The sequence below is a fragment of the Haliotis rufescens genome, unplaced genomic scaffold (assembly GCF_023055435.1).
Source record: "Haliotis rufescens isolate VD_foot unplaced genomic scaffold, xgHalRufe1.0.p SCAF_12, whole genome shotgun sequence".
Classification (NCBI taxonomy): Eukaryota; Metazoa; Mollusca; class Gastropoda; order Lepetellida; family Haliotidae; genus Haliotis; species Haliotis rufescens.
The window spans coordinates 32,806,162-32,822,240 of NW_025963802.1; the positions used below are offsets into that span (position 1 = coordinate 32,806,162).

Here is a 16,079-nt window from a genome sequence, read left to right on the forward strand (position 1 = left end):
CGGCATCTAATTAGATATATACATGATTAAATAATATAACCAATTTTGTAGTGATTTTTCACTATGATCAAACACTATATGTCAGTAATTCACTGCATTTTCTCCTTCAGGCGTGTTAACATATCTTCTTACATATCTGAATGGCTCAAAACGCAAGAACAAGGAATGTGGAGATGTTAGAAGACTTGAAAATTCGCAGTTTAATGGCCTCTTACATGATGTTCGATAGGTCAACCAAATACGGAAACTATGCATTTCGGACACTGATTTTAGTTGCCATGCTGATGGGTGTGGCTGCTGCTAATATATTTGACTACATCCCCGTGGGTGATGATGAAGATTGGGTTTCCGTCTCTAAGATGGTCATAGGATTGGTCTCTGGATTTTCAGCTACCATTCAAACTGGCAAGATATTTCTTCTTGAATACTTTGAAAAGAAAGAGAAACTCTATAACGAGACAGCAGCAGGTTGGCAAAAACTGGAGTTGGACATTCGTCTATTTCTGAACTATATCGACACAGCCACGGACGAAGATATTAGAGAGTTTACAAGTAAATGTATACAGGAGCGGGATAATGTATGCTCTAAGTCAAAACCAGAGGGAGATATGTATCAACATTATCATGATCACCCCCTTGTAACGATCGAGCAGTATCGGAAGAAGCAGTTAGTCATTAAGCGCATTGGAAAAAGACTTAAGGAAGTTCATAACGAACAACCAAAAGATATTCAGGATGATGTACTGGTCATGGATTGTTGGGCTTGTTTTCCGTATGGTGTGTATTGGCACAATCTGTTTACAGTGATCAGATACTTTATGTCGTCTTTCGAAAACAATCGATGTACGTATCACCGTGTACATGTGGTTTAAGATTGTAAACAAGATGTTGTGGTTTCAAGTCCTGGCTATTGTACACAGGAGCGGAATAACATGTGCTCTAAGTCAAAACAAGAGAAGCAAACTCATGAAAAATACCATGATCACCCCGATCGAACGATGAAGCAGTGCCGGAAAAAGTCTGTCATTGCGTTCATTGGACAATAATAAAATTTTCTTTGTGTTCATTATAATTCCTACATTCTGATTAGCTGAAGTGGTCACGTGATATTGCATTCATTTCCAAATGACCATCGAAGCGGACTACTTTTATTACTACAGAATGTTCGGGAATCCAAATTTACAGACGAGTGAATTCCTTTATTTCTACTCACGTGTATCGTCATGTTCAGGACATTTAATGCTTTTTCATTGTCCAAACTACCCTTTGAGACTGAAGGCCGAGGAGGAATGAAACAGTAACGTGCAAGCTCGCTCGCCTGTTTTTTGTCCGCTAGCTTGAGTTCCATTGAGCTTGAGCACATTTCAAAATGTGTCTGCCAGTTCTCAGGCAACTAATGTTTGAATCTGGCGTGAACTGACCATGTCAAGTTCGTTAAGTCTGACTTTGCAGTCTTTATCGCCTCTTGCCTCAGGTCCTATGAAGTTTGTTTTGATCTTCCTGTCCGTTGATTGGCTACTGACTTTGTAGGCGTGTCAAGTTATGTGCATAAAGTAAACAATCACCTGATTCATGTAAAGCCTCAGTATGTATTCCTACATCTGTAATGCTTATCAATCTCATCATTTTGTCTGCTTTTATATATAAAAACTGTTTTTTGTTAAACTATTGTAGATAAAAGTTGATTTCGTTGTCGAATTTAATTCTAAGCATTATATTACCTGTGGTTTTTTTTGGTTCATTGCAGTATGAATTGAAAAACCGATGTGCAAACTTTCGTAAGATTCTTACAGTTTGCACATCGGTTTTTGGATTCCGATGAACCGAAAAAAAATATACGTCAATCCTTTAAAAGACTTGATTATACTTACCACCGTCAACATTTCATTTAAGAATTCGAATGTAAACAGGATGTTCATTGCTATGGTACATTGATTTAGATTATAACAATCTATTGTTATATATAGTGCTTGAATTCATACTTTTATTATGGAAATGTTCTTCATATATTATTAGAGCTCCAAGCCGAAAGGCTGTAGAGTTCTATTTTAATCGTTCGATTTATTATTATTATTATTATTATTTTTATTATTATTTGTTTTTATTATTATTTATTATTCCGCCAATTGTTGTACCAGACCTAGGAAAACAACCACTGGCTCTATTTTTTCACCTTTTGTATGTGTATGTAGACGATGAGTACTAGTGCCATCCAAAATCCCAAGGTCGTAGGCCCAATGACCAAGGGTAGATAACGGAAAATCAAATACTTTCTGAGGATATCATTCGCCCTATTGCTCTGTTCTACCCAACACACCCGAGATCTATCTGTCCTACCCAACACACACGAGATCTATCTGTCCTACCCAACACACACGAGGTCTATCTGTCCTACCCAACACAAACGAGGTCTATCTGTCCTACCCAACACATACGAGGTCTATCTGTCCTACCCAACACATACGAGATCTATCTGTCCTACCCAACACATACGAGGTCTATCTGTCCTACCCAACACATACGAGGTATATCTGTCCTACCCAACACACCCGAGATCTATCTGTTCTACCCAACACATACGAGATCTATCTGTCCTACCCAACACACCCGTGATCTATCTGTCCTACCCAACACACCCGAGGTCTATCTGTCCTACACAAGACACACAAGATCTATCTATCCTACCCAATACACCCGAGATCTATCTTTCCTACCCAACACACCCGAGGTCTATCTGTCCTACCCAACACACAAGATCTATCTGTCCTACCCAACACACCCGAGATCTATCTGTCCTACCCAACACACCCGAGATCTATCTGTCCTACCCAACACACCCGAGATCTATCTGTCCTACCCAACACACCCGAACACTATCCGTCCTACCCAACACACCAGAGGTCTCTCTGTCCTACCAAACACATACGAGGTCTATCTGTCCTACCCAACACATACGAGGTCTATCTGTCCTACCCAACACACCAAAGGTCTATCTGTCCTACCCAACACATACGAGGTCTATCTGTCCTACCCAACACACACGAGATCTATCTGTCCTACCCAACACATGCGAGGTCTATCTGTCCTTCCCAACACATACGAGGTCTATCTGTCCTACCCAGCACACCCGAGGTCCATCTGTCCTACCCAACACATACGAGGTATATCTGTCCTACCCAACACATACGAGGTCTTTCTGTCCTAACCAACACACACGAGATCTATCTGTCCTACCCAACACACCCGAAATCTATCTGTCCTACCAAAACACACCCGAGGTCAATCTGTCCTACCAAACAAACACAAAATCTATCTGTCCTACCCAACACACCCGAGATCTATCTGTCTTACCCAACACACCCGAGATCTATCTGTCCTACCCAACACACCCGATATCTATCTGTCCTACCCACCACACACGAGATCTATCTGTCCTACCCAACACACCCGAAATCTATCTGTCCTACCAAACACACCCGAGGTCTATCTGTACTACCCAAAACACCCGAGGTCTATCTCTCCTACCCAACACACCCGAGGTCTATCTGTTCTACCCAACACATACGAGGTCTTTCTGTCCTACCCAACACATCCGAGGTCTATCTGCCCTACCCAACACACCGAGGTCTATCTGCCCTACCCAACACACCAGAGGTCTATATGTCCTACCCAACACACCAGAGGTCTATCGGTCACACCCAACACATACGAGGTCTTTCTGTCCTACCCAACACATCCGAGGTCTATCTGCCCTACCCAACACACCAGAGGTCTTTCTGCCCTACCCATCACACCAGGGGTCTATCTGTCCTACCCAACACACCAGATGTCTATCTGTCCTACCCAACACATACGAGGTCTATCTGTCCAACCCAACACATACGAGGTCTTTCTGTCCTACCCAACACACCTGAGGTCTTTCTGTCCTACCCAACACACCAGAGGTCTATCTGTCCTACCAAACACATACGAGGTCTTTCTGTCCTACCCAAAACATACGAGGTCTATCTGTCCTACCCAACACATCCGAGGTCTATCTGTCCCACCCAACACATACGAGGTCTATTGTCCTACCCAACACATACGAGATGTATCTGTCCTACCCAACACATACGAGGTCTATCTATTCTACCCAACACATCCGAGGTCTATCTCCCCTACCCAACACACCCGAGGTCTATCTGTCCTACCCAACACACCAGGGGTCTATCTGTCCTACCCAACACACCAGAGGTCTATCTGTCCTACCCAACACATACGAGGTCTGTGAAGCCCATTTCTGGTGTCCCCCGCCGTGATATTGCTGGAATATTGCTAAAAGCGGCGTAAAACCATACTCAGTCAGTCAGTCAGACATACGAGGTCTATGTGTCCTACCAACACACCCGAGGTCTATCTGTCCTACCCAACACATACGAGGTCTATCTGCCCTACCCAACACATACGAGGTCTATCTGCCCTACCCAACACATACGAGGTCTATCTGCCCTACCCAACACATACGAGGTCTATCTGTCCTACCCAACACATACGAGGTCTATCTGCCCTACCCAACACATACGAGGTCTATCTGCCCTACCCAACACATACGAGGTCTATCTGCCCTACCCAACACATACGAGGTCTATCTGTCCTACCCAACACATACGAGGTCTATCTGTCCTACCCAACACATACGAGGTCTATCTGTCCTACCCAACACATACGAGGTCTATCTGCCCTACCCAACACATACGAGGTCTATCTGCCCTACCCAACACATACGAGGTCTATCTGCCCTACCCAACACACCCGAGGTCTTTCTGTCCTACCCATCAAACCAGGGGTCTATCTGTCCTACCCAACACACCGGAGGTCTATCTGTCCTACCCAACACATACGAGGTCTATCTGTCCCACCCAACACATACGAGGTCTTTCTGTCCTACCGAACACACCAGAGGTCTACCTGTCCTACCCAACACATACGAGGTCTATCTGCCCTACCCAACACATACGAGGTATATCTGTCCTACCCAACACACCAGAGGTCTATCTGTCCCACCCAACACATACGAGATCTATCTGTCCTACCCAACACACCAGAGGTCTATCTGTCCTTCCCAACACATACGAGGTATATCTGTCCTACCCAACACATACGAGGTCTATCTGTCCTACCCAACACATACGAGGTCTTTCTGTCCTACCCAACACACCCGAGGTCTTTCTGTCCTACCGAACACACCAGAGGTCTATCTGCCCTACCCAACACACCAGAGATCTATTTGCCCTACCCAACACACTCGAGATCTATCTGTCCTGCCCAACAAACCAGAGGTCTATCTGTCCTACCCAACACACACAAGATCTATCTCTCCTACCCAACACACCCGAGATTTTTCTGTCCTACCCAACACACCTGAGGTCTATCTGTCCTACCCAACACACCTTAGTTCTAACTGTTCTACCCAACAACGGAGAGAGATATGCTGTCTGGCAAAAACAGAGAAGGACATATACAGAAAGTATAACGATGAATCCGGTCACATTTTGAGGTCATATATAAAAAAGAAATCCGTAGTCGCACAAATTCGAGAAGAACTTGACAGGGAGAAATCCTCTCGAGAAGCACTTTGAGATGACTGATTTATCTTTCCAACCTGACACGTATTCAACTTTCCAATATCTAACATTCCCTTTATGTCGAGCAATTTTCAATCAGTTACAGCCTTTGGCGTCTACTTTCCACACCTTTTTGAGGTACGAAGCTTTCAAAAAGCGTCTTTCGACGGAAGACATTTCAAAACCTGACGCACCACTGACCACAAGGATGTCCGATGCAATTCACTATTGTGACTTGTACAATCTGTTCCATGTATTGTTTTGTTTATCAGATAAACAGTTGACTTGCATCTGCATGTATTTGTGACGAGCGCAATCGGTGGGGCAGAATATGTTCACCTAGCATCAGCACTATTTGATAGCGATTAATAAACTATAAAAGTCAAAGCCAGGGAATAATCAGTCTCAATTATCCGCCGAACAGATTCTTTTGAGCACCGATACTGACTTTTGAACTGACAATTGTCCCACGCCACTTTAAACCTGAGCTGACGTCAGGCAAAAGGCAAAATAGTGGCGGAAACATTATGTAAATAGATCACTGAAAATCAATGACGTCATGGATTCGCAAAAAAAGGTAAGCATGTCCTGCTATACCGTCTCTAATTGTAGACGGCGGGGTCACATAGAAAACCCAGGTTCGATTAACAACTTAGGTACAACGTGTGAAGCCCAAATCTGGTGTCATCCTTTTTTCTTATACAGGAAAATGCCAACAGTGGCATAAAACAACACTCAATCATCCAGTGTTCGCTCAAAAGGGTTAACATATCCTGCTGTAGTGGTAGCATCCGCCACTCACACAGTTTGCATAAAAAAGTAAAAACAGTAAAAACAATATTCATGATATAGTCAGAATCACACACTTGACTCTGCTTCTAGCAAAGATTTCTTATGAATATGGAAATGGTTTTGTCGCTTTTATGTATGTAGTTATCTTTTATTATAAACCTGACATTTTCACATATCGATCACAAATGCTTTTTAACGTTTAATGTTACTTTTTAAACATGTAATATAATTTAACTCTTTTTAAGGTGAGCGCTGATTCCACCAACAATGTTATAAAGATCACTTTGTGTTTTTTCATTTAGTATGCAAACATGGTTTGAATTCTTTATTGTTAATGTACGTCCTGAAAATGTTTACTGTCGCTTTCTGATTCTGAATGTTAACCATTTATAAGATGGAAATGGATCGAACATACGTTTTGCAATTTGTCTACACAACGTCCTGCATTATTGAATATATTTTGAGCGTAGTGCTCATCTTAATATTTATTTGCTTTATAATAAATTTGTAGTTATTTAATAAGCTTGAAAATAAAATCATATAAATAACAATATTCCATCGTCTTGTTTCCCAAATGTAGATACTATTTCATTTATTTCAAAGATAATCCATCTTTTTTCTCAGTTGAATACACATCAAGCATGAAGTACTGGGGACATATTTTGCCACGGCCTCCCCCGGGGAGACAAGCAAGCAGTACTATGGACATATTTTGCCCCTGACTCTGACAGGGAGACAAGCATGCACTACATGTGACTTATTTTGCCACTTACTTCTACAGGGAGACAAGCATGCACTAGTGGTGACATATTTTGCAACGGCCTCCCACAGGGAGACAAGCATGTAGTACTTGTGACATATTTTGCCCCTGACTCGGACAGGGAGACAAGCATGTAATACTGGTAACATATTTTGCCACGGCCTCCCACAGTGAGACAAGCATGCACTACATGTGACATATTTTGCCCCCGACTCTGACAGGGAGACAAGCATGTACTACATGTGACATATTTTGCCACGGCCTCCCACAGTGAGACAAGCATGTAGTACTTGTGACATATTTTGCCCCTGACTCGGCCTCCCAGAGAGAGACAAGCATGCATTACTGTGAACCCACTTTCACTATTCTCGTCATGTACAAGACGATAAAGGATTTGTTTTTATTGAACGAATGTTCCTGGTCATGTTCAAACATAAACCTACAACTACGGTGTTTGAATTGGTTGGTGTTGCCACAACACAACATGTAAACAGTGATTCTTTGAAACCAATGATCAAAAGAATGAAATTAAAAAGTTTCACTTTTATCCGCTATTATGTATCTGTTGAATGGTATTAGCATGTGTAAAGTTGTAAACATGTTACATTTCAAAGAGTGAAATTCACAAGTATTTCGATATGTTCTCCTTTGTCAACACCAATAAAGCCGGGGTCATCGTTGGGCGTGGGACACGACTTGACAGAAAAACAAATCAGCTCGAATACCTTATGTAGACAACAGCATAAAATATACTTTCCAGGGTATGTTTCATTTCCGTTGTTTTGAAGATATACTACACTTGATGCAGATAATGAATTTTACACATAATATATTTTATATTGTCCAAAAAAGCTCTCAGTATCGCGTATTTGGCACATCGGACTAATGCTCTTAATAATGGTTGCCAACGTTGCCAAGGGAAGATTGTGCCTCGCTTCAATAAGAGCATTGTCGAGTTAATGCCCGGAGAGCGGAAGGTCCGGTGTTCGATCCCCGGCCTCGTCATACCAAAAGACGTCAAAAGATGGTACTTTTTGTTACCCTGCCAGGCGCTCGGCATTAAGGGGTTAAAGCTACGACTGGACGGCTCGGAGTGTACTGCGTCTCAGTGGGCTACCACTATGAAATTTACACACACACACACACACACACGCGCATGCACGCACGCACGCACACACGTACAAAAACAAAACAAACAAAAACAACAACAATAAACAAAACAACAACGTTTCGTTTGATTGTTGTTTAACGCCGCACTCAGCAATATTCCAGCTATATGACGGCGGTCGTAAAAATAATCGAGTCTGGACCGGATAATCCATCATGAGCATCAATCCACGCAATTGGGATACGATGACATACATCAACTAAGTCAGCGAGCATGACTACCAGATCACGTTAGTCGCCTCGTACGAAAAGCATAGTTGCATATCTACAGCAAGCATGAGTAGCTAAAGACCTATTTTACCCCAGGTCACAAATACACGTGGATGCACGTCACATACGTGCAATTATCTAGAACGCGGCGTTAAGCTTCATTTCACCTCACCACCTCACCTCAGAAGTCTTTTTTATTTTCCTTGAAACTTTTAGGTGTAGTGGTGTTCAATTAGGCTTAGACCTCCTGGGTTTTACGAAGGTTTAGTTATTTGTTTGAGATTGAAATTTAGTTATATGACAACATATATGCCTTCATATTAGGAAACGTCTGGTTATTATAACTCCCAATTACAAATGTTTTATAGGGAGAAGCAAGAGGAGTTGTGCTTTATGCAAGCACGCGGTACTGGGAACCTATTTAGGCACGGAATCCCATGAGGAGACAAGCATGCGGTACTGGGAACCTATTTAGGCACGGAATCCCACGAGGAGACAAGAATGCGGTACTGGGAATCTATTTAGGCACGTAATCCCACGAGGAGACAAGAATGCGGTACTGTGGCCTGTTTTGCCACGGAAATCCTACGAGGAGACAAGAATGCGGTACTGGAAACCTATTAAGGCACGGAATCCCACGAGGAGACAAGAATGCGGTACTGGAAACCTATTAAGGCACGGAATCCCACGAGGAGACAAGCATGCGGTACTGGAAACCTATTTAGGCACGGAATCCCACGAGGAGACAAGAATGCGGTACTGGGAACCTATTTAGGCACGGAATCCCACGAGAAGACAAGAATGCGGTACTGGGAACTTATTTAGGCACGGAATCCCACGAGAAGACAAGCATGCGGTACTGGGAACCTATTTTGTCACGGAATCCCACGAGGAGACAAGCATGCGGTACTTGGAACCTATTTAGGCACGGATCCCACGAGGAGACAAGTATGCTGTACTGGGAACCTATTTTGGCACGGAATCCCACGAGGAGACAAGCATGCGGTACTGGGAACCTATTTTGCCACGGAATCCCATGAGGAGACAAGCATGCGGTACTGGGAACCTATTTTGGCACGGAATCCCACGAGGAGACAAGCACGCGGTACTGGGAACCTATTTTGGCACGGAATCCCACGAGGAGACAAGCACGCGGTACTGTGGCCTGTTTTGCCACGGAATCCCTTCGAAGGGACAATCCATCAGTACTTGGTTCACATTTGCCACGGAAATCCTACGCGGTGACAAGCATGGAGAGCTGGGGACCTTTTCGTTCTGCTTCGGAATACCCATAGCTCATTAATACACACATCTCTGGATAAATGAGTATCGGGTAAACGGCACGTCATTTTTAAGATCAACGTTGTGTTGGTCATTTTTGGTGATCAGTTGTAATTCTCACTAGCCATTGTGACCAATGGATCCCCATTTATGTCCTTGCAACAGGAAACTGGTACTGGGTACATATCCTACCCTCAGTATCTCCACGCAGTTATTAGGACAACACAAATTAATATATAAGCGTGAAAGCATGATATAGAACATTTAAAAATAATTGACTAAGGAAAAATACTTTCTCCTGATAACAAGGACTAAACTAACATCTAGTCTCTGAAATAAACATATGGTACAGAAAAAACAAACAATTATCTTAATAAAATATAATAAAAAGGAGCCCAGAGACTGTCTTCATTTTCAGATACTGATACAGATTCTGATACTGCAGTAATCTAGACTTGCCAAACATTATAGACTTGCATGGGCTGTAATTCATATATTCGTATCAGGGTCTGTAAGACAGACTAAACAAGGACTTATGGGTCATTAAGCAAATATGAAACCTTCATAAGGAAAATGGATAACACAGGGAAACACACACGCCCTACAGAAGGAAAACAAACAGATTAGTCAAATGTCAATGGTTGATACGACTGATAAACTTATTTGGTGTCATATCTGTACTTCATATTTGTAGTAGTCTACCACGTGACTGATATGACAAGCTGAAGAACTGTACAGTATATGCACGCGACAGGACATCCAGGAGTGAAGCCGACAGCCAGGAGTTATACGTGAGTAACGTTGTGCAATGTGACTCCTCAGTCGGCAATGCTATATCACTAGTTGTCTGCAGATGGGCTAGTCTAGGTATGCCCCCAACGAAGCGATCTTAGTGCTCCTATGCTTCTAATTAGACTTACGGCTGTCGTCTGAGATCGTTGTGAGCGAAACCTAAGACAGGGAAGCCAGTGTTTGATAGGTTGAGTGAGTGAGTGAGTGAGTGAGCTGGGTTTAAAGCCGGTTTGGACGGTATTTCAGTCATATCACGGCGTGTCGAATTACAGAGGGAGGAAAGTCCGAAGTGATGCAAATCGTCTAAGTTTAAAACTTATGTGAAGCCTCGGGTATGGTGCAAACAAACCTAGAAACATAATCGGGGCTAATTTGTAATTAGATGTAATGGCACACCAAAGGGACGTTACTCTGCACAGGACATTACGTAACCTCAGACGACTTGGCCTCAACTACCTCCTCGCCGAATGAGGAAACTACACTTTGTAAACTACCGTTAGGTTGATACCGTTTACTGTTACTCAACGGAACATCGACATCCATACCGATCGCCGACGCGGTCTAGTGGTAGAGCGTCTGCCCGGAGAGCGGAAGGTGGGTGCTTCAATCCCCGGACGCGTCATACCAAAAGACGTTAAAAGATAATACTTGTTGTTACCTTGCCTGGCGCTCGGCATTAAGGGGCTAAAACAATGACTTGTCGGCTCGGAGTCGTGTCTGGGCGGGGTATCTCAGTGGTCTAGCACTATATAAAATCGGCATTAGTCCGGACTGGTACAAGCAGCCACACGCACGCACGCACGCACGCACGCACGCACGCACGCACGCACGCACGCACGCACGCACGCACGTGCATGCTCGTCACTATATACTAGTAAGTGAAATAACCTTGAAGCGACGTTAAACCCATTTCACCTCACCTTATCGAATTGACATGCATACCCTGAAAATGCATACCCAGGAAATCAAAAGTGTTTTTACAGATAGGTAACTTCCTTAAAGGGACACGACTGAGAACCCACTTAAGAATAATGTAAGTGAATGAATGGTTTTACGTCGCTTTTAGCAATATTCCAGCAATACCACGGCGGGGGAGAACCGAAAGGGGCTTCACACATGGTACCCATGTCGGGAATCGAACCTGGGTCTTCGGCGTGACGAGCGGACGTTTTAACCACTAGGCTACCAGACCGCCCCTTAGGTTATTGTGAACTTAAAGTGCATTGTGTATATCAATATAGCAGTTAACTATTGCTGTGTTAACATAGAGACGGTGTCTTAGGTATACACATGGCACCCATTACACATTACAAAATCGATAATAGAATTGTGGCCCTCTTTAAGTGGAGGAAAAGATACGAATACAACACATAAATCCAATGTATAAAGTAATAAAGTTTGGCGACGTAGTGGAATGAGACGTAATTTTCATATTCTTAATATCTTCCATTTTTTCAGTGACTTGCTATCACCAACAAAATGTCAACAACCAGAAGTCAACCTCAAGGGGCAGATGAGACACACCCTCAACCTCAATCTGAACCCCAGCCTCAAGCTCAGGCTCAACCTCAGCCTCAAACCCAGCCTCAACTCGAGTTTGAACCTGAACCTCAACCGCAACCGCAGCCTCAACCCCAACCGGAAACCCAGCCTCAACCCCAGGCTCAACACGAACCTCAACTTCATTCTCAAACCCATCCTCAACACGAGCCTCAAACTCAACCTGAACTTCAGGGTCAAGAGAAGCATAAATCTCAGCCTCAGCCCCAACCTCAACCCCAGCCTCAGTCTCTAACTGAAGCAAAAAGCAAGGTCATTGAAGCATGTGAAGTCTTGTTATCCGAACTAAGAATTCGCAGCATGATAGGGTCTTATATGATGTACGAACAGTCAGACAAGTACGCTAACTTGTCGTTCTGGGCGCTCATTGTAGCTAGCCTACTTATGGGCGTAGCTACAGCGAATCTATCCCAGTACATCCCCGTGGGAGACGGACTGCTCCCTGCAATATCTAAGATCATCATCGGAGTAATCACTGTAGCGACCTGCACCTTCAAAGTTGGAAGCATGTTTCTTCTAGAAAAGTTTGAGAAGAAGCAAGAGCTCGCCAACAAGACAGGCGCCGGATGGCAGGAACTAGAGTTGGACATCCGTCTGTTTCTTGACTCTGCTGACGACACAGTCACCAACGAGATGTACAAACAATTCACAAGGGATTGTATACGACAACGGAGGGAGATATGCTGTCTGGCAAAACCAGAGAAGGCCATATACAGAAAGTACAACGAAGAATCCGGTCACATTTTGAGGCCATATATGAAAAAGAAATCCGTAGTGGCACAAATTCGAGAAGAACTTGTCAAGGAGAAATCCTCCCGAGAAGCACCTGGAGATGACTGATTTATCTTTCTAACCTGACACGTATTTGCTTTAAATGCTTTCCCACTGCTTTACGAAACTAATTTATGCTTTAAAGGCAACTGATGAACCTACACGCCTGTAATACAAGAGTAAATCTTAATAATTACGAATTATCTGTGACGGCATATTGTATTTCCTTAATGTAATGTGTACCAGACATACGAATGATTGATATAATGAGTACTTCCTGAAGACCCTATCCAATAGCAAACTTCTCGCCTCCTACGTCAAGCAGCATCTTGATGTGGTCTAATTCTAACCCGGAATATTATGAATTGGAGTCAAAATAAAAAAGACCTATGAACCCAGAAAATGGTTAAAGCGGAACTAATATGAAGATAATTTAACTATAAATTCTTAGCTATTTGAAAGTTCGTGTAACTATACACAGTTGAGAAATCGCAATTATTGTCATAGGATAAAGAAAGAAATACACTTCATGATAAGTACCGGTTTTATCTTAAATACTTTGTTGACGTTCTCCTGATAGTGTCTGTTTACAGTCCCGTTATAACGTTTTTACGAAAGAGTCGGATAACCATGCAGATTCACCTACACGCATATCGAGGACAAAAGTCAATTTTGTTTGTTTTCTTTTTATGGATTTTCTGTCCCTCTAGAATGAATGGTGTATGGCCTTCAACAAAGGCTCGGAGTCTCACCATTTACTCTCTCGAGACAGGTGATCGGTAAATCCACGTACTTGGATAGTTAATAACTTTTTCCACATGTCATATTGGTACACGAAGGTTACTATATAACGAATTAGGTCTTCATCAAAGCTATTTCACAAATCAAACCATTTGCTTTATTTATGTTTTTGCTGCCTGTTGTTCCTGATGTTAACATATTCACAAGCAGATACAAATAGCTGTCCACAAAAGTGCCAATGTTGTTTTCAAATAAATAATCATATTAATATTTATGTGTGAGTTTTATTGAGATACATATGTGTACCGTTAATGCTGTATTAAAAGGACTTGATTATTACCGGTACATGGATATCAACTCAGTGCTCTTTACAAACAGGACCTGTCATCTCAGCTGTGGAAAGTATTACAAAACAGCCATCTGCATGATTCATTGCTCAATTTTGGTTTATACAAAACTCGGAATAATACCTATTCGCTGCATATACACATGAAGAGATATCTCCTAGACAATTTCAACAATAATATATTCTAAATGTTGTTGGTGATGGTGACTATGAGTGTGGTGGCAGTTGAGTGTTGGTGTTGTAATTGTTGGTGATGGTGATGGTGGCCATGGTTGTGATGGTAGTTGTGTGATGGTGTTGGTGTTGTTGGTGATGGTGACTATGAGTGTGGTGGTAGTTGAGTGTTGGTGTTGGTATTGTTGGTGATGGTGATGATGATGGTGACTATGATTGTGGTGGTAGTTGTGTGATGGTGATGGTGTTGATGTTGATGTCGATCGTGAAGTGAAGGTTTCTGGAAGGGAAGTAGTTGGTTCCATGTAATTCATCACATCAGGAAATGACATAAAGCATGCAATGTTCGACAAAATGTTTTATCTAATAACTGAATCGTGTCTCCTGTCCAGCAAATTATGGGAGAGTTTAGACGAGTTGCGGCGGAAAATTATGGTGGAAGGTATGTGATGGAAGGGACAGAATGGTGTTGGTGGTGATTGTGACTATGATTGTGGTGGTAGTTGTGTGATGGTGTTGGTGTTTGTGGCTATGGTTGTGGGGGTTGTTGTGTGATTTTTTAGGTGTTGTTGGTGATGGTGACTTTGAGTGTGGTGGTAGCTGTGCGATGGTGTTGGTGTTGGTGTTGGTGTTGGTGGTTGTGGCGGTAGTTGTGTGATTGTGTTGGTGTTGTTGGTGATGGTGATTATGAGTGTGGTGGTACTTGCGTGATGGTGTTGGTGTGGTGGTTGTGGTGGTTGTTGTGTGATGGTGTTGGTGTTGTTGGTGATGGTGACTATGAGTGTGGTGGTAGTTGACTGTTGGTTGTGGTGTTGTTGGTGATGGTGACCAAGAGTGGTGGTAGTTGAGTGATGGTGTTGGTGTTGGTGGTTGTGGTGGTAGTTGTGTGATGGTGTTGGTGTTTGTGGCTATGGTTGTGGTGGTTGTTGTGTGATGGTGTTGGTGTTGTTGGTGATGGTGACTTTGAGTGTGGTGGTAGCTGTGCGATGGTGTTGGTGTTGGTGTTGGTGGTTGTGGCGGTAGTTGTGTGATTGTGTTGGTGTTGTTGGTGATGGTGATTATGAGTGTGGTGGTACTCGCGTGATGGTGTTGGTGTGGTGGTTGTGGTGGTTGTTGTGTGATGGTGTTGGTGTTGTTGGTGATGGTGACTATGAGTGTGGTGGTAGTTGACTGTTGGTTGTGGTGTTGTTGGTGATGGTGACCAAGAGTGGTGGTAGTTGAGTGATGGTGTTGGTGTTGGTGGTTGTGGTGGTTGTTGTGTAATGGTGTTGGTGTTGTTGGTGATGGTGACTATGATTGTGGGGGTAGTTGACTGTTGGTGTTGGTGTTGTTGGTGATGGTGACTATGATTGTGGTGGTAGTTGACTGTTGGTTGTGGTGTTGTTGGTGATGGTGACCAAGAGTGGTGGTAGTTGAGTGATGGTGTTGGTGTTGGTGGTTGTTGTGTAATGGTGTTGGTGTTGTTGGTGATGGTGACTATGATTGTGGTGGTAGTAAACTGTTGGTGTTGGTGTTGTTGGTGATGGTGACCAAGAGTGGTGGTAGTTGAGTGATGGTGTTGGTGTTGTTGGTGATGGTGACCAAGAGTGGTGGTAGTTGACTGTTGGTGTTGGTGTTGTTGGTGATGGTGACTATGATTGTGGTGGTAGTTGACTGTTGGTGTTGTTGGTGATGGTGACTATGATTGTGGTGGTAGTTGACTGTTGGTTGTGGTGTTGTTGGTGATGGTGACTGTGATTGTGGTGGTAGTTGAGTGATGGTGTTGGTGTTGGTGGTTGTGGTGGTTGTGGTGGTTGTTGTGTAATGGTGTTGATGTTGTTGGTGATGGTGACTATGATTGTCGTGGTAGTTGACTGTTGGTTGTGGTGTTGTTGGTGATGGT

General features: G+C 43.2%; 2 protein-coding genes across 3 annotated transcripts in view; both read left to right on the forward strand.

Moving 5' to 3' along the window:
• Window positions 1-16,079, forward strand: part of LOC124117604 — a 60,461-nt gene that overhangs the window by 30,643 nt on the left and 13,739 nt on the right. The gene's annotated exons all lie outside the window — the stretch shown is intronic.
• On the forward strand, window positions 141-12,400 carry LOC125378284. The gene is made up of 2 exons (XM_048393742.1): window positions 141-667; window positions 12,064-12,400. The coding sequence occupies exons 1-2, from the start codon at window positions 141-143 to the stop codon at window positions 12,398-12,400; spliced, it is 864 nt and encodes a 287-aa protein (XP_048249699.1).

Coding starts and splice junctions, on each gene's coding strand:
- LOC125378284 (XM_048393742.1), top strand. CDS start 141: ATGGCTCAAAACGCAAGAACAAGGAATGTGGAGATGTTAGAAGACTTG. Junction 668..12,063: donor GAGCAGTATCGGAAGAAGCA/GTTAGTCATTAA, acceptor CCATTTTTTCAG/TGACTTGCTATCACCAACAA.